The 19466-nt window shown below is 37.5% G+C and overlaps 1 protein-coding gene across 1 annotated transcript in view; it reads left to right on the forward strand.

Annotated features, from left to right (window-relative positions):
- CFAP54 (cilia and flagella associated protein 54) overlaps positions 1 to 19154 on the forward strand; it is a 282672-nt gene extending 263518 nt beyond the window's left edge. The window contains exon 68 of the mRNA XM_069491252.1: positions 18972 to 19154. Within this exon, the coding sequence (XP_069347353.1) occupies positions 18972 to 19154 (183 nt within the window). The remainder of the gene's footprint in view (positions 1 to 18971) is intronic.
- The last annotated feature ends 312 nt before the right edge of the window (positions 19155 to 19466 follow it).

The following is a 19466-nucleotide window of genomic DNA, read 5'->3' on the forward strand; positions in this document are numbered from 1 at the left end:
AGATTCGTTTCCCTAAGGAGTGGCTGTACCAGAACAACATGATGCTTAGGATGAAGTGTCTGAGTACATTCACAAAAGAGAGGTTGGAATAATGCAAGTGGTAGGAATGGTTGCATGCATCACTTTGAACCACATATATTCCCATTCTCATCTGTTCCTGTTACTTTCATTATGTAATAAAGCACTCCAAACTTAGTGCAAAAAACGACTAACATTTTATTAGGCTCAAGGATTCTGTGACTTACATCTTGGGAAGGGCATAGTGGGGCAAGTTGTCTCTGCTCCATGGTATCTGTGGCATTGGCTGGGAAGACTAGAAGATTGAGGATGACTCAACTGCTGGGGGGATGACTCAACTGCTGGGGGTTGGAATCACCAAATGCTAATTTTGGTCTCGTGTTGGCTGTCAGCTGTGAGCTGGGAACACAGCTTGGGCTATGGTCTGGAACATGATACATGACCTCTCTTTGTGGCTGATTGGGCCTCATCACAGCACGGTGGCTAGATTTCAAGAATGAGCCTCCCAAGAAAACCAGGCAGACGCTCTATCACTGTCTATGCCCTAGCCTTGAAATTACATAATGACTCTTCCCACTAGTCCAAAATCCACCCAGATTCAGGATTGAACATAGACTCTACCCCTTCATCAGAGGAGTCAAAGTTAAATTTTAAGAAGGGCATGTGGATTGGGAGCTATTTTTGCAGCCATTTTGGGAAAATACAATCTGCCACAAGATCCAAAAAGACTTCCAATTTCTAGGCCTATTCCTCCTCTGAGCAGAGGCTCTTCCTAGCAACCTGCTTAAGCAATTTATAAAATTAGTTAGTAACCCTCCCCAAATATGCTAGGTAACTGTAATGGAGTTGCTGAGTGTGTTTATACCCACAGGGTAGAGGATAAACTAGGTGGATTCTCAAAGCACCCTTTGAAATAACCTGTGCAGTCTTTCTGGGTATTGGATGGGGTTTGCATGTGCCCCTATTTATGTGGGACAGCTTCCACTTAACTTTTTTTAGGATATTAAATCTTAGCGAGTGGTGCTATTTAATTTCAATTGGCTAATTTTATTACATTACCATATGCCTCTTGGTTTCTTTTTAACAAAACTTCCCAAATGGTAGTTATGACAGTACTCTCTAAACTGTCCTTTACAGCATTGAACACAAAGTTCCACATATTCTGTATAGGTATTTAGTAAGTATTAAAAAATTAATTATATTAATATAACTTCTTTTGGTTAAGTTGAAAGTTGCAGTTTTTCTCTTCTTCTTCTTCTTTCTTTCTCTTTCTCATTCCTTCTACCAAGCAAGAGATGTCTGAATAGATTTTATGGCATCTATAATTACATCTTTCTTTTGTGAGACATTACCATTCTGTCCTCAAGTGAAGAGTATCCTTTGTCTGTAAGTTCATGAGACATCCACTTAATATTCTCATATTCTTTTGAAGACAATGCCAGATGACATCAGTTCCACACTGCTTTTAAAACACAGCGCTGACTTTGATTCCATCCACTCCCTATTCACTTCTAACTGTCAAATTTGGCTAAGGGAAAAAGAAAGCCCTTAAGAAAAGGCCAGGCTATTAATGTGCTCTTCAAAATGCTAAGAAAAGGCTAAGCTGTTTATAGCATTTCCAAAATGCTCATCTTAGAGATTTGCGAGCAATAGTGTCAAGGTGAAATATGCTCTCCTTCATCAAGGAACCTAGAGCTTTTGTGTTATCTGTACTCAAAGTACCAGTCTTGCTTTTGTTAGACGTGCAATTTAGGGATGTAATACTTGGATACAATTTAAATTGAGATATTATCATGAACCTGATATTATGCATTTATTAATACTACAAAAGTGATGAGAAGTGTGTGCATTTTCTAATAAACCAAGCCTGGCCTCATTCTAAATACAACTGCACTTTAGCCTCAAAGGGACAATTTCCTAAAATTTAGTCACTTTGTATACCTTCAAAGGAGGTAAGAGACAGGGGTATCATTAGCCAATATGTTCATTCCTTTCTATTTTGCTGAAAACCAAGTTAAAAGTTTCATTTCCTTCATTCATGTTACTAAATAGTTTTGCCTTGATTAAAAAACTGACCCTTAAGAATGGAATTATGTTTTCATTTTAGGAGGATATTTGAGTTTTGCCTCATAGATCTGAATCAATTAACAAACCTTTGGAAATTCTCTTGACAAATGTTCTTTACATTTAAATAAATAAAGAAGGTACAGGTATAAATTTATCCATTTTCCTTGTTTAGTTTGGACATTAGCCATTGGATATTTTTGCACCTATCCCACCTATATCTCAGGCACCAATGCCATTATGTTCTTTTCTCAGCCACCTATAGTAGCATAGTATGGTGGGAAGAACACTCAGCACAAGTTCTAGTCCTAATTTTGCTTTTGTGGACAAAGTCATTATCCTGAAAGACCTCACGTCACTTAGATTCTGTTGAAGGTCTCAGAAGCAATGTATCCTTAGCAGATAAAATCGTGGTTTGATTCTTGGTTCCACTACCTATTGGTTGTGTAATGATGAGCCGGTTACTTTACTTCTCTAGTCTTCACTTCCTTACCTGCAAATTGGTGAAAGCTACTCCTCATGTGGGATTACACAGGAAGCAATACTTAACACATTTACTAGAGTACCAGGACAATGCCAGTGGGAAGCATTCAATACACCGTGATCATCTTAATTTTTCTGAGCCTTAAAGTAATGTGAAATGAATCATTTGTTCATTTGACCATTAATAACTGTCTTTATTAGTGACTCTTAGCCTGTGTAAATGTTGGCTTATTTTCAAAAAGTAAATGACCATTTAATATGTTACATGTATCTTTGATGTTCTTTTTCAACCATCCTTTTAAATTAAACTATTTATTTTGAGATAATTGTAGAGATTCACATGCAGTTATAGGAAATAATACAGAGATCCTGTGTACCCTTTACTCAATTTTCCTCAATGGTAATATCTTGAAAACTATGGTACAATATCAAACCCAGAATATTGATGTTGATACAGTCCAGATAGAGACCATTTCTGTCACGGCAAGGATTCCTCTTGTTGCCCTTTCACAGCTACACCCACTTCCCCTGCCCCACCTCTGCCTTAACCCCTGGCAACTGCCACTCTGTCCTCCGTTTCCAGTTTTGTCATTTCAAGAATGTTACATAAAAGGAATAATACAGTATGTAAGCTTTTGAGATTGGCCTTTTTCCATTCAGCATGATTCCATGGAGAGCCATTAAGCCATCCTTCTGATGAACAAGAAAATCTTTATGAATATTAGCACTTTTTATGTTGGCAAGAGAATTATCATTAGCTCAAAGTGCTCAGTGCAGTACCTGGCATGTGGTCGATAGTAAGCGCTCAGAGAAGGTATTCCTCCGCCACCTACCCTCTCCCTTTTCCTCTTCCTCTTCCCTGCTTCCTACACCTGTTTTCTTGCCTTTTCTTCTCCACACTCCCTTATTAATATTAACTGACAAAGACTAGTTATTCAAGTTAGGAATACTAAAAAGAGTTAAATAAAATAATGGATGTGAAATTTCTTTGTAAATTGCAGACTCTGTTAGATTTGCTATAAGAAATTGCCAGTCAGTGTTGGCAGCCTTGTAAGAATGGTTTGCAGCTGCTGGTGGCGTGTTCTGATGTGAATAAAGAAGTCAGTGTGAGCAGGATTTCTTTCCACACTGTGCACACGAGGTCTGCCTTCTGGTTTGCTACTGCAGTGGGAGCTGCTAACTAACAAAGCCTGTCATGCTTTGATTCCAGGCAACAAAGTCCCAGGAACAAAATGTAAACTTCAGTTCTTGTTCTTTATAAAGCCTCTGCTCTAAAAAAGAGTCTTCTCATCCTAGTGGCCAGAAGTTAAGCCCAGCGAGCGCCTTCATAAAAAGCATCAAGAAGTGCCAAGTATTGTTAGAAGTCTGGAGTTTTCATTTCTGTATTCCAGGTCAAAAGCCTACAGACAGACCCCACAGAGACCTTCAGAGGGGAACCCCGTTTCAGGGTTCCCAGTTACAGCTTCTCTTCCTATACTTTGCTGCTGAGATTCAAATCCCTGAAATTTAAGTGTAGTTAAACCCTTACTCTGATGGAATTTCAGAAATACAGTGAAGGAAAAACAAGTTTGCCAGAGCACGAGAGTTTTAGTCAGGGTACAGTAGGCTATGCTATGCTGACAAATAAGCCCCCAATGTCAGTGGCAATGAAGGTTTGTTTCTTTCTCATGCAAAACCGAGTGACGGTTGGACAACTCTCCTTCAGCTTGTAACCATGCTGTCTGCACTGCATGGCCTCCAGGGAAACCACTGAAGGAGAAGAGAGGGGTAGGGGTTTTCACAGGATGTTTTCACAGAGTGTGACCATACATCTTGGTTTGCCTGACACAGTCACAAAATTTATACCTGTTGAGTTGGAGTTATGGTTCATAAGTATATGAATTCCTTTTACTTTGAAAAGTGTTGTAATTTGGACAATAGATTGGGGGACCATTTCTAAGAGCCAGCCTGGAGTGGCTATTGTGGTCATTTCTGCTTATAGCCTGTTGATCTCAACCCCACATGCAAGGATGGGATATAGAGCACTGTAGAGGAGCAAGTATATAGTTTACTAAAAGCTGATAATTTCTGGCACAAATAGGCATTTGTAGGAATGCCATTAATTTTTAAATAGAAATATCCAATAACTTCAATTATCAAAACTCTGTTGAGCAGATGTGATATAAATATGATATTTTTATTGACTAAACCATCTCATTTCATGACACGTTGTAGTAGGCTGAACAGTGGCCTTCCAGAGAAGACCACAACCTAATCCTGGAAACCTGTTACCTAATATGACAAATGGGACTGTGCAGATGTGATGAAGTTAAGGATATTGAGACGGGGAGATTATCCCGGATTATCCAGGTGATCCCTAAATGTAATCACAAGTGTCCTTACAAAAGGGAGCCAGAGGGAAATTTACAACAGAAGAAGAGGCCATATGATGATGGGGGCAGAGACTGGAGTGATGAGCTTTGAAGATCACAAAAGGGGCCACAAGTCAAGAAATACAGGCAACCTCTGGAAGCTAAAAAAGGCTAGGAAATAGATTCTCCCTTTAGAGTGCCCAGAAGGAATCAGCCTTGCTGATACCTTGATGCTAGCCCAGTGAAACTGATTTCAGATTTCTGACCTCCTGGGCTAGAAGAGAATAAATGTATGTTGTTGTAAGCCACTAAGTGTGTGGTAAATTTGCTACAGCAGGAATAGGAAACTAATACACAGGTACATTGTGAAGTTAAGCATGTGACTTTAGATTCCTGTTTCTAGTTAAGGTAGATACTGTTATGATACTACATATTATAATTTTGTACATGTGAGAAATTGAGACCCAGAGACTTTAAGGGACTTTCCCAAGGTCCCTCAGCTGGTTAGTGTCAGAGCCAGGGTCTATGCCCAGGCACACTGGCTGCTCAGAACACATCTCCAGCCACTGTGCAGCACTGCCTCTCCCCCAGCATCCAACTATGCTCTGAACTCCTTCCCGCCATGTCTGTCACCATTGGCAAGTCAGAGGCTCTCCATGAAACGCCCTGCTCTGTGCAGCCTCGCCACTCCCACCTGACTCAGTCTCTTGCTCTTCCCATGGGCTCAGCAGCTCTCCACACACCCACACTTTTCCTGCTTCAGCTTTTGGAAATTTTATGGAAAGTCCTAGAGCTCTCATACAGGATTTCTCAAGTAAAGCTAGGATTCAGGTGAAATTATTGAATTTCTTCATATTTAAGTTTATAGGAAAGTATTATTTTTGAATCTAATTCCTATTCATCTTTAATCTCTAGTTCTCCTCACACTCTAGAGGGGAAATATTCCTACAGGTAATCAAATCAAGCAAGTACTGGAAGCATTGCTGGAAATGTACTTGTCTGACCATGTTGCTTGTCTGACCATGACCCAGAAAAGAGACCTCTGGAAATTTAGTATAGGAATTCTTAGTTATTACTTTAAATCTCCCTTAGCTTGTATTGGTTATATACTATTATGCATTTTGCCATATTGCCATTTATTTAACAGATTAACCACTGAATTAAATATTAATGTCTGCCATAGCTCCTGAATTGAGCTATCTAGCTCTCCCTCAGGACTGAAAAATTCATCTTCCCAGCTCTGGAAACATGCTGGCTGACAGCCCTCAGCTCTCAACATTGTCCAGGAATTGCTTTTGGCTAGAGGACATATACTCTTCCTGGGGGAAGGCCTGAATCCCATTACTGGTTGATATGGGGCCACAAAGACCCAACCCCTCTAGCCTACCCCAATTTCAGGATAACTCTGAAGGACCACTTCATCCTCACAGCTCCCCATGGGCTTGGCTGAACCCTTTCTTTCCCCAGGGATGTTGATCCCAAAGATATTCCCTAATACTAATAAAGTTCCTGAAAACTAAGTTCTATGTGACAGTCTGCTTCCCAGGAACCTAAGCTGCAACAATGACTTAAAAAATGAAAAATGAAGATCTCTGACCAGTGATGAATACATAAGAATGTTCAATTAATCCTTATCTATTGGAATTAGAAGAGAGTAAAGGAACTAGGAAATATACATCCTGGCTTAAAGTTTATTTTACAATGTAGAAGAGGAAAACTTCAAACACCTGTCACCCACTCATGATTAAAAATACATTATACAATGTGACCCATAATTCAATCACATTTTCTTTTGACCTCCATTACAATAGTTCATTTACAAATGAAATAAAACTCTATAAAACAAAGATTCTAGCATATATCCAGTCAATAAATGCAGGCTTCCTTTCTTACAGAAACCATTTTCCCAGTGTATAAAAATGAGGTCTTAGCAAAGCTTTAAAACCATCCTCTGAGAATAAAAGTAATGATGTAATTAATCACATATAAGTACTACATCAGAACTTATTTTCTCACATCTCCACAGAGAATAAGAAATAGACATTCAGTTTTATAACACGTTGAATATAAACATTTCTGTTAAATTTTCTGTCCAAGGAAACTTTTCCCTTAAATTTTCCTTTCAACCCCCGATTATAAGCCCTGAACCACTGGTCCTGAACTTGCACTAAGCCTCTACACCCTGTACACGTTATTGTGGGGCTGTTGGTTATATAATGTATGCTTCCTGTTCTAATTAGAGCTTTTGACATTTTAAAGGGAATTTTCCCTGTTTGGGACCCTTTATTAGTTCTTTCTATGTTGAAAAATGCTTTCCTGGGGAAGTAAAGAAGCTGTTCTTTCTGTACAATAGGATGTCAGATTTCAAAGTCTCTTTTCTCTAGGCCTTCGAGTCTTGAGCAGTTGGAATCAGCTTGGGTATGGATGGTCTAAACTTTAACTATTTTCTTAAGGGTCTCTTTTGGTCTTAAAGGATTGCTTTCCTAAATATTTCCCTTTAAAGAGCATGTATCTATAATAGAGGTAACACTGTCAACTCTATCACTTTTAATCAAGTAGTGCCTTGGGTGGGCCTGGGGTGGGGTATGAATGGGCGCCAAGGTGCGAAAGGCACAAATGGCCCCAAAGACATTTGCTAGACAAGCACTGCCCCAGTTTGCATAATACCAGGTATGACAGTTGTGTGGGTTTTCCTGACACCAACTGGGTGTTCAATGATTCAATTCAATTCTGACACTAGGGAGAGAAGAGACAAGATGGCTGACCAGAGACATCAGCTGCCAGATAGTCTCAGAAAGAAGGAAAAGTTTTAAGTGAAAAAGAACAAGAACAAAAACAAAAACTGTTATAGCCTAGGATGTGAGAAATGACCACCTAAAGACCAAATTGAGCCAAATTAGGAGTCTTTATTAGCTGCCCAGCGACCACCCCATGTTCTGGGAAAGTCCAGAGACAGAGAATGGCCCCGATCTTAAAGTGAGCAGGGGTTATATACCTTCACCACTAACAATACTAACAATACACATACGGCTAAAACATGTTGATTACAATAATTCATAAGCAAGCAAACTTACAGAAGCAAATAGCATCCGTTAAATCAAGGAACATTTCCTTGAGGAACATCCAAGGAACATTTTTCCAAGGAACTGCCAAGTGTAGTACAATGTAACTATACACACCTAATGATTTTAAATAATCACTTACAAGTTAATCACTGTATAAATTTTTTTTTCTGTTATTCATGTATTTTTTTTTAACTTTATACAACAGTGAGTCCGTACACAAGATGGCTGCACTAGCCTGCATACAAGATGGCTTCACTGTGGCTCACAGAGCTATACTGATTACTGTGCCTCATCACAAAAACCCCACCACAGATCGGGTAGTAATTGCAAGTGAAAAGTGCCAGAACCTATCAGAGAGTCCATGGAAGGCTTCAAGCCTGGTGAAAAGGGTGGAGGGCGGAATTTGTTTCTCCCTCCCACCCACACATCTCTGGCAGTCAGCAGGATCCTGAGCTACTAGAGAGCATTTCTACCCTTGTAAACCCAAAAGTGGCTGCTGTCAGTGAACTGGGAGCTTCTTGAGGACAAAGCACCAAGCTGCCAGAACCCTTGGGGTTGCTTCGCATCACCTCAGACCTAAGCCGAGACAACAGGCGCCATATTGTTTCTCCACTGACTGTGCAGCTTTATCTTCCCCAGGGTGCTTTAGCTCCTTGGTTTTTGTCTTGCTTATTTACACACAAACGTTTCCCAACTCCGACCCAAACTGAGGGATCCACAGGGGCCAGTGGGTCCTGGGGGATCTGTGTGAGCCCAGAATCTGGACATTCCAGGCAGGCTGCCTTCTGGAAAGAGGAACAGAGATGACCAGAGTGCTAGCTTTCCTTCATTCAGACTCTTTTCTTCCCCTTCTCCTCCCCCACCCACAGCTGCCAAGAGAGACAATTGAGCCAGGGCTGTCAAAAGAAGCTACTTCCCCTCTGTTGGTGTGTCTACCACACTGGGGCTTCCACAGAGAGTGGGGCTCAAACCTTTCCTCTTAAAGATCTTCAGAAAACTAAGGGGTGCTTGGACTGCGAGCTCCCTGTTCACTGGCCTTCCTTGGTGCTTCTTGCCTGGCTGCTCCATCAGAGCAGGAAACAACTGGAAGCAGAGGAATATCAAACCTGCTTGAGCACACCGTAGGTAACTCAGGACCAACATACTTCTCCATGGCACGGACAGGGATTGATCTTCAAGGACCCAGGGACAGGCCCACATGCTCATGGATCGGTAGAGTCAACATTGTTAAAATCACTACCGAAAGTGATTTACAGATTCAATGCAATGCCTATCAAAATACCAACATCGTATTTCACAGATCTAGAAAAAATAATTTTATGCTTTGTTTGGAACTGGAACAGAGCCCGAATAGCCAAAGCAATTCTAAACAAAAAGAACAAAGCTGGAGGCATCACATTACCAGATTTCAAACTATACTACAAATTATACTACCAGAATTGAAAACAATACAGTATGGTATTGGCACAAAAATAGAAACATAGCCCAATGGAACAGAACCGAGAACCCAGATATAAAACCATCCTGCTCTTTGACAAAGCAGACAACAATATACACTGGGGAAAAGAATCCTATTCAGTAAATGGTGCTAAGAAAATTGGATAGCTACATACAGAAGAATGAATCAGAATTCATATCTCTTAGCACTCAACAAAAGTTAATTCAAGATGGATAAAAGACTTACATGTAAGGCATGAAACCGTAAGAATTCTAGAAGACAATGTAGGAAAACCTCTTCTAGATATCAGCCTATGCAAAGAATTTATGACTAAGACACCAATGGCAATCACAGCAACAACAAAAATAAATAAATGGGACTTGATTAAATTAAAAGTCTTCTGCACAGCTAAGGAAATAATCAACAGAGGAAATAGACAACCTACAGAATGGTAAAAAATATTCACAAGCTATACATCCAATAAAGGGCTAATACCCAGAATCTACAAAGAAGTCAAACAAATCAGCAAGGAAAAAAACGCCATTAGAAAGTGGGCAAAAGACATGAACAGAAGCTTTTCAAATGAAGAGAGATAAATGGCCAATAAACATATGAAAAAATGCTCAATGTCACCAATCATCAGAGAAATGCAAATTAGAACCACAATAAGATATCACTTTATCCCTATTAGAATGGCTTTTATTAAAAAGTCCAAAAACAATAGATGCTGGGATGGATGGAGAGAGAAAGGAACGCTTGTACACTGTTGGTGGGACTGCAAATGAGTAAAACTTCTATGGAAAACAGAATGGAGATTTCTCAGAGAACTAAAAGTAGACCTACCATTTGATCCAACGATCTCACTACTGGGTATTTACCCAAAGGAAAAGAAGTCATTTTATCAAACAGACACCTGCACTCAGATGTTTATTATAGAACAATTCCTAATTGCAAAGATGTGCAATCAACCCAAGTGCCCATCAATTCATGAGTGGATTAACAAAATGTGGTATATGTATACCATGGAATACTACTCAGACATAAAAAGGATGAATTAATGCCTTTTGCAACAATTTGGATGGAACTGGAGACCATTATCCTAAGTGAAGTATCTCAAGAATGGAAAAACAAACACCACATGTACTCACTATTAAATTGGAATTAACCAAAGAACACACATGTGCATAGAGAGAAGTAAAACTCAATGGAAATCAAGCAGGAGGAAGGGGGAGGAAGGGAGGGGCAAAAACCTACCTAATGGGTACAATGAACACTAGCTGGGTGATGGGCACACTTATAGCCATGACTCAAGCATTACAAAAGCAATCCATGTAACCAAAAACATTAGTACTCCAGTAATATTTTGAAATAAAAAAAAATTCTGACACTAAGTACCCAGCATTAGCATAGGCCCCACACTCCCACAAGACTGCCCTCACTTCAGATGCCAGCTGCAAGTGGGGTGCCCAGACTACCCACACTTCTGCCTGGCCAACTACAAAATCGAGAATTGCCACAACCCACTCCTCAGATTCAATAATTCAATGGAACAACCCCCAGAACTTGGGAGAGTGCTTTATGATGACCACTTTATTATAAAGGATACAACATGGGGACGCCAGATAGAAGAGGTGCATAGGGCAAGGCATGGGGGAAGGGGTGTGGAGCTTCCATGCTTTTGTTGCACCACCCTCCCAGGATCCCCATGTGTTCACCACTCTGGAAGCTCCCCCAAACCTGTCCTTAGGAGTTTCCATGGAGATTTCTTTACGTAGGCATGATTGATTAAATCATTAGGGGTTGGTGAGGGGTGATTGAATTTAATCATTCCCCCCATTCCTTAGCATAATACAGTAAATTCCAACTGTTCTAGGAGCTCTGTGCCAGGAATCCAGGACAAAGACTAAGTATTTATTTTTTATTATACCACAATTCTAAACAATAAACATAATATAAAATTGAGTTTGAAACGTATATTCCAAAGGCTATCATATCCTACAAGATATTTCTTCCATGGAGGCTCTCTTCCTGTATTCGAATAAAGAGGCCATGGTTCAAAACATCCACTTAGATATGAGAAGGGAGACAGAGCCCCTCACATTGTTCAGGTGTTTTTGGTTTTCTGTGCCTGAGCAAGAATGATCCTTTATTAAAAGGTGAACTCAACAGCTCAAGGACACGCCATACACAGCTGGGGCTCAGTCATTGTAAAGTGATGATGGCAAGGGTGGTGATGGTGATGATGATTTAAGAAGAATCTGTTTTCCTATTCTTAAACAATGTAACATTTGAACCAATTCCCTGCACACATGCTTTCTCTACTACATCTTGTCCTTAATTTCCAATTTTCTTGTTCTCTGCAAAATGCCTTTTATAATAATGTTATTTCTTTAAAATTTAATATTAAAAGATTTCTACCATCTCATCAATATGACCGTTTTATCTCATATTATGTAAAAAACCCCTTTCCTATCATATTTAAAGTTTTATTAATGCAAAAATTAGAGTGATGAAAAGATAATCTTGTTCTCTGAAAAGTGTGAAATTTTTAGTGGTTTGGTGGAGCTGTATAAAAGCCCTTCTCACCTTCCTAAGAGTTGGGTGCTGTTTCTGTTAGTTTGAGGAAAATAATCTCTATTATTGCTGGCATTGGGATTTTCTTAATCATATAAAATACAGTAAAACCAAATACGTCTAGTTCTTTCTCATCTGGAACTTTTATTAGATGGGCCGCCAGTCATTCGTGATATCGATTCTTAAGTAAGCTAGTACTAATATCATATTATCCTTTCTACTTCGGAATGCATGTTTTTCCCCAGTCTAGAAAAAAATTCAATAAATCATTAACTTCAGAGAAAGGTGATATAGTAAGAAGAGATAGAAAACATAGTAGAGAAACTTATATGTGAGAATGCTGGATGAAAAGACTATTTGCTTTCTTTCAAGCTATTAAATTTTATTTTTCATGGCTCTTGCTCTCTGTGCTTTAAGATTTTTGGAAGGAGGAAAAGTTAAATCCATCCATATCACAAAGCTCGCAATTTTTCAATATCTCACTTACCAATGACAAGAATAGGGAAAACTAATTGATTAGGAAAGTTTAGCACCCTCGTTCTTTTTCTTTGGTCATTGAACACTTAGAATTGATGAGAAGGCTCTGACACTGCGCCAAGAGAGGGAAGAAGAGGTCTCAGAGTAGGTGCTCAGTAAAAACTCATTGGATTGAAAAAAATCAGAGATACTTCAAAGATGATATGATTTTCCTTTGATAGAGGAAAATTGTTGAACAAAAGAACACAAGTAATAAAAATCTTCATTACAATAGAATCTAGTTTTCACGCAGAAATTCATATAAAATATAACTTTGGCAAAAATTGACAACTTGTAACTCTCTTATGGCTTTCAAAACTTTCCCAAACAAGTTCAAATCCAGGCCAGATTATGTCTTTCATTATGTCCCCACTTGATGAACTTCCTTTCCTCTTTTCTTACTATTTCAGGCTTTTATCCTCTGTAGGCAGGCAAGATCATCACCATTTCTTTAATATTGCTCCTTAAAAACATAGTCACAGTCTGCTACCTGCCAAGCTGTTTTCTTTCTTTCTCTCCACAAAGCCCTTCCTGACCTAGGAGAAGGAACCAGGATTCCTTAGTACTTTATCCTAGACAATTTGAACTCAAAGCTATTTATAAAAACAAAAGCAAAAAGAAACATAAAAAACTTCTCATTCCCTATAGAATCCTAGAACCATCCATAAAATTTCCAAAAGCTGGAGCTGGAAAAGCATAGGTGTGCAGAGAGCCCCTGACCCCCTGGGAGGAGCAGGAGTCTGAGTCAGGTGGGAGTGGGGCAGGCTGCAGGGAGCAGGGGTATTGCATGGAGAGCCTTGGACTTGCCAGTGGTTGACACGCACGGTGGGAGGGAGTTCAGAGCATAGTTGGGTGCTGGGGACAGGCAATGCAGCAGGTAGTTAAGGACATGTTCTGAACAGCCAGCTCATCTGGGCACGGATCCTGACCCTGACATTAACTAGCTAAGGAACCCTGGGCAAGTCTGTTAAAGTATCTATGTCTCATGAGTGTGTTTACTTTGTAAAAAAAATCATGTAGCTTCACTTTACCTATCCAAGTAAATTAAGATTATACAGATACAGGTCAAGAAAGATCGCTAAAGAAATACTTTCCTTTTTTTTTTTTTCTTTAAAAAAAAAAAGAATTTAACAGTTGTTCATCTTTTTTTTTTTTTTTTTTTTTGAGACAGAGTGTCACTTTGTTGCCCTGGCTACAGTGAGAGCCGTGGCGTCAGCCTAGCTCACAGCAACCTCAAACTCCTGGGCTTAAGCAATCCTTCTGCCTCAGCCTTCCGAGTAGCTGGGACTACAGGCATGCACTACCATGCTGGCTAATTTTTTCTATATATATTTTAGTTGGCCAGATAATTTCTTTCTATTTTTTTAGTAGAGACAGGGGTCTCGCTCTTGCTCAGGCTGGTCTCGAACTCCTGACCTTGAGCGATCCACCCACTTCGGCCTCCCGGAGTGCTAGGATTACAGGTGTGAGCCACCGTGCCTAGCCTCCTTTTTAATGCTATCATTTTATTTGAAATCTCGTAAATTTTATTTTTTTAAGTCTTGAACTCTCTAGGGAGAAGATATTAACTCTGACTTCCTAAAACACATTTAGGTTCTCTTAACCATTTATGACATTGATGTGCTTTGGCTGTAAGATAAATTTAGCATTTTCACCTACCTTAACATTTTAAAACCTGGCATTCATGATTTTGATGTAGTGGCTTTTTTAATTTTAATATTTAATAAGATTTGTCTCATAAATTACTCTCACCATGTTTAGGTAGCTTCCCAATTATAATTATATTCATAATTTAAGTAGAGGTTTTAGGACTAATAGTGATCAATATCTTTTCCGTGAATCAACATTATTTTGAAAGTTTTAGCTATTGCAATAAGGCAAGAGAACAAATTAGTAAACATAAATATTAAGAAATAACAGACAAAATTATATTTATTTGTAAATGATGTAAAACCAAAACTCAAGAGTTTTTAGAAATAATTGGAACTAGGAGAATGTGGCAAAGTGGCTGGATATAAAAATCAAGAATGTCTTTCTTCTAGGAATAATAATGTAAAGTGGAAAGTTTTAAAACTCCATTCACAGTAGTGGAAAAATTATAAAATGCCTAGGAATAAATTTAATAAAAATAGCAAAGGATATAAGTAAAAATAGGGATGCAATTTTGGTAGCAGACAATTTCACACTGCCATTCATTAATTAAAACTTCCCCTTTCCCCTGAATTGAAAAGCCAACTAATTATATGTTCAGTATACTCTATGAGAGTTCTTGGCCAGTAAAATAAAGGAAGAATCTCCAAAAATGTATAAATGTGGGAAAGGAAAAATTAAAACTCTTATTATTCGTAGACATAGAAAATTCAAAATAGTCTTCAGAAAAACTCCTAGAACAAATAAGTGAATTTAGCAAAGTTACTATATACTATCAACGCAAATATAAATTTCATTTCTATATAGCAGAGGCAACAATTAGAACTAAAAAATTTTAAAAAGCTATCATTTATAAGTATCAGAAAATGTACATGGTTGTACAAAGGACTTAGAATAGCTAAGACCATCCAGAAAAAGAACAACACTGATGGATTTAAACTTCTAGCTATCAAATCTTATTAAAGAGCTACAATAGCACAGCGTGAAATTGAAGTAAGTATAGGTAAATAGAGATAGAGAATTGAGAGAGAAAGAGACTCTATTCTATAAATATATAAATAGAATAGAGAGTCCAGGAAGAGATCCATACATCTGCAGTCCCATGATTTATGACAGAAGTGACTGTTCAGTACAATGAGGAAGGAATAGTCTTTTCAATAAGCAAGTTGGGTCAATTGGGAATCTAAAAATAATGCACTTCGATCCTTACCTTATAGAATATACAAAATCAATTCCAAATTGATTGTAGAAACAAATGTAGAAGATGAAACAATAAAGCTTCTAGAGGAAATCGTAAGAGAATATCTTCATGATCTTGGTGGTGGCAAAGGTTTCATAAATAGGATCCACTTAAAAGAGTACCAGTCACAAAGGAAAGGCTGATAAATTGGACTATAAGATACCATTAAGTGGGTAAAATGGCAAGTCACAGCGTGGGAGAAAGTATTTATAAATACTCCAACAGAGACTGGTTTCTACAACATATTAAGAATTCTTGTATACATCTATGAGAAAAAGACAACTCAGTATAAATTGGACAAGAGACTTGCACTTCAACAAAGAGACCTATACATAAATCCAATGTTATTAGTTGTCAAGAACATGACATTAAAAACATAAAGTGATATCTGACACATGTAAAACACACCAGAATGACCAAAATTTTAAACTGAAATTATCAAAGCTTGTGAAGATATGGAATAATTGCAGCCCATACACATTACTAGTAGGGAGTGTAAATTAGAAAACTGTTTGGTAAAATCAGCTTGAAGATGAATGTACACATATCCCATGGCCCACAAATTCCACTTTCATGTATATGCCTAACAGAAATGTATACCTATGTGCACCAAAAATATGCTTATTCATAGTACCAAAATTTGAAATAACTCAAATGACTATCAACTGGAAAAATGAATAAATTGTGATACATTTATACAATGAAAACTATGCATCAATAAGAATGAACAAACCATTGCTATACTCAACAACATAGATGAACGTCAAGAACATAATGTTGAGCAGAAAAGCCGGACACAAAAAAGTACATGTTGTATATTGTATGATTCTATTTATATACAGTAAAAACAAACACACATATATAATTTATGTGTATATATGTGTGTGTGTGTATACACGTATATATGTATATACACCTGATCAGTGACTAGGAGGGGAGCACTGGAGAGACTCCTCAAGTACTGATTATGTTCTATTTCTTGATCTGGGTGATGGTTACATGAGTATGCTTATTTTGAAAAAACATATATATATTCAAGTTGCATATTTGTGATTTATCCACTTTTTCTGTCCATGTAATTCAATCAGAAGTTTACATTAAAAAATGTGTTCAGTGATAGGAAAATATAGAATCCTGTGTTTCAACATGATAGAAATAGCTGGAATTTGAAGTACTTGACTTGTCTATCAAAGGGCTTAAAATGCCCAGGGTATCTAGAAAGGAAGGAGTAATAACACAAGGTTAGGTTCATGACATTTTAGGGTAATTTGTGTTCTCCTGAGGACCAACAAGGATTAATAATTCCTGGGTGACAACTGCTTTTATTTCATCTTTCTGATCTGAAGCTTTCACTCGTGACCTCTATAAATAAACTAAGCAATTAATCTTCTTCCTTGACAAATGGCCACTTGTTTCTGGAGGTTCAATGACAAGGGTCAGAGGCCAAAATGCTCTATTTGTATCTAGTATATAAATTATGTCATGAAGATAACTCTAATGTTAAGTAAAAACTAACTTGGCTGCTCTGGTTTTTTTTTTTAAAAGCCAGTCGTATCTTTAACATGGGAAGAAGAGATGTAGCACAAAAGAAAATACAAATATTTTAATGCTAATTATTATTTCTTTGTATACTACTTTGAAAATCATCTGCTAAAGGTTATTAAATTGGACATGAGTTCATTCATTATCATAAAATTGGTGGAATATTTAGTGCAGTTAAATAACAGTGCAATACAACCAAAATAATCATGGTAAATGCATATATTTTCAACATATTAATAAACCAGTTAATCTTAGCTTTCCAAAATGTTTCTCTTTGTTTTCTGAATGAAAAAAAATAGTAATTAAATAGCAAAACAGCGATAACAACGATTTGTAACCTTCCATAATATGTTACCTTGGGTGTAGGGAAACCTTCATATATTGCTGGTTGAAATATAATTGCCACAACCTATTTGGAAAGTAATTCTGGCAATAAATGTTAAAATGTCAAAGGTAAACACCTTTTGACTAAATAAAACAACTTTAGGGAATCAGTAGTACAGAAATTAAAAGCACTTGTACCTAAGGATATATATAAATAGGCAAGCAAGTACAAAATACAAGAAATAACCTCTATGGAGAATAATTCAGTAAGTCAGGATACAGCCAACCCATGAATTGTTATGTGGCCATTAAATAGGATGTGTTCAATAATGATAATATGTAGCCTTTATGGAGTGATCATTGTGTGCTAGGCACCATTCTAAGTGTTTTTTATATATTTATATATATATATATATAGACTCATTTCATCCTTATAACAACAAGAAGATATAGAAACTATTATTGTTTCTATTTTATGGATGAAGAAATTAAAGTTCAAACAGATCTAATATTTTACCTGGCCTCACATAGCTGGTATGTGGTGAGGACTGAATTTAAACCAGACCGTCTTGTCTTACTGCAGAATGCACACTCTTAACCTCCATGTAGTTATTCTGCCTCCCTGAATTAATTAAGGAGGGATTTCTCTTATATTAATATATTGTTATTTTAAAAAGCAAATAATGGAAACTTAATTATTCCATTTTTAAAAAAAGCCATTATGGAAGGATCTGGAAACATTGATTGCATCAGGATTGATCAAGGAAGGGAAATATTATTAATTTTTTAGTTATTCACCTCTTTACTGTTTGAAGTTACAGAAGGTACTGGAATGCTTTGCCATTTTTTTAATCCACTAAAGTGAAGAAAAAGTTAGCAAAAACCAGACTCTAAATGTGACATTCACGTTTAGGTTCATTATGCTTTCTTGAGAATAAAAAGAAATGAATGGTTCACTTAACAAACAGACAAGAAATTAATAAAAACTTGTCCTCTAATTTCTTACCAGGATTCAGACTCACAAGGCTCTAATTCACTGTGGTCATTCTATATGGCATTTGCTCATTCACCTTCAAAAGCATTTATCTTGATCGGCATGAAGTGGGTCCCCAGTAAACATTTATTTTCTTTCCTTCATTTTTTTTTCTCTCCACCCCTGCCCTCCTCCAATCAAATAACCAATGCTATGACCACAAAAGCAATCTTTATTTTCCATTTTTCAGCCTGCTCAAAATGAGTCTGGCTGCACTAGTTCTTGGTGGTGGTGACCTGGTGCCTCTTTCAGACGGAGTGATTTCCAAACATAATTTGCCATTGCTTCCCTGGCCACTGTGGCAAGGCTCTGTGCTCAAAATGAGGGAAGGGGATGTTTTTTCAACTGGTCAATCTGTTATAAAGGAAAGCATTTCGTTAGAGCAGGGCCAAAAGTCCTACATTTAGAACTATGTGCAATGATTATATAAATACAAATAGTCCATATTTTTGGGAGTATTTGCTATTTTATAGGCTAATCTGTGAATCTTGAGAGGATAGAGAATGATGTATCTGACATTTCAGCAGTGTAGAGATGTGGAACTTTGTGCCTTACTAAAGCACAAAAGTTAACTATCTTTCATATGAAATTGGTGTTTGAGTATTTTGAGAACTGTACTTAGTCAACAGTTTGAAACAGTGCATTTTATGAACAATTTTATGCTTTTTCTCAGGTCCCATTTGATATCTCACTTCCAGCTATATTCAATCTTGAGAGACTTTTTGATCTCGCTAATGGTTGTATTGTATCAGGAGGAAGCCTTTTCAACTGGATGGTGTCGATTATTCCTGAACTTCCTTTACACGGTAACCTTATAAAGGATTTAATTGTTATTGTTTCTCTGGGTTTGAAATAAGTTTCTGGAACCGTCCTTTTATAATGACCAAAATGAAATTCTTTTCTTACACAAGCTGAATTTCTTTAAAAACTATAATTTCGAGGAATGTTTTCAATTGTATTTGAATTAAATGACAATGCTGTTGCTTATTAACCTATCTTTCAGAGCTATTCGTAGAAAAGGAGTTTGCACACTGTGCAACTATTCGCATGATTGCAGTAGTTTATGTTTAAGTTGTCTTTAGACAGGTCCATACAGCAAGATTGGATTAAACCAATGACTCTCAACTGGGAGCGATTTCGCCCTTAGCTGACATCTGACGATGTCTGG

This window comes from Eulemur rufifrons, chromosome 16 (genome assembly GCF_041146395.1).
Source record: "Eulemur rufifrons isolate Redbay chromosome 16, OSU_ERuf_1, whole genome shotgun sequence".
Taxonomy (NCBI): domain Eukaryota; kingdom Metazoa; phylum Chordata; class Mammalia; order Primates; family Lemuridae; genus Eulemur; species Eulemur rufifrons.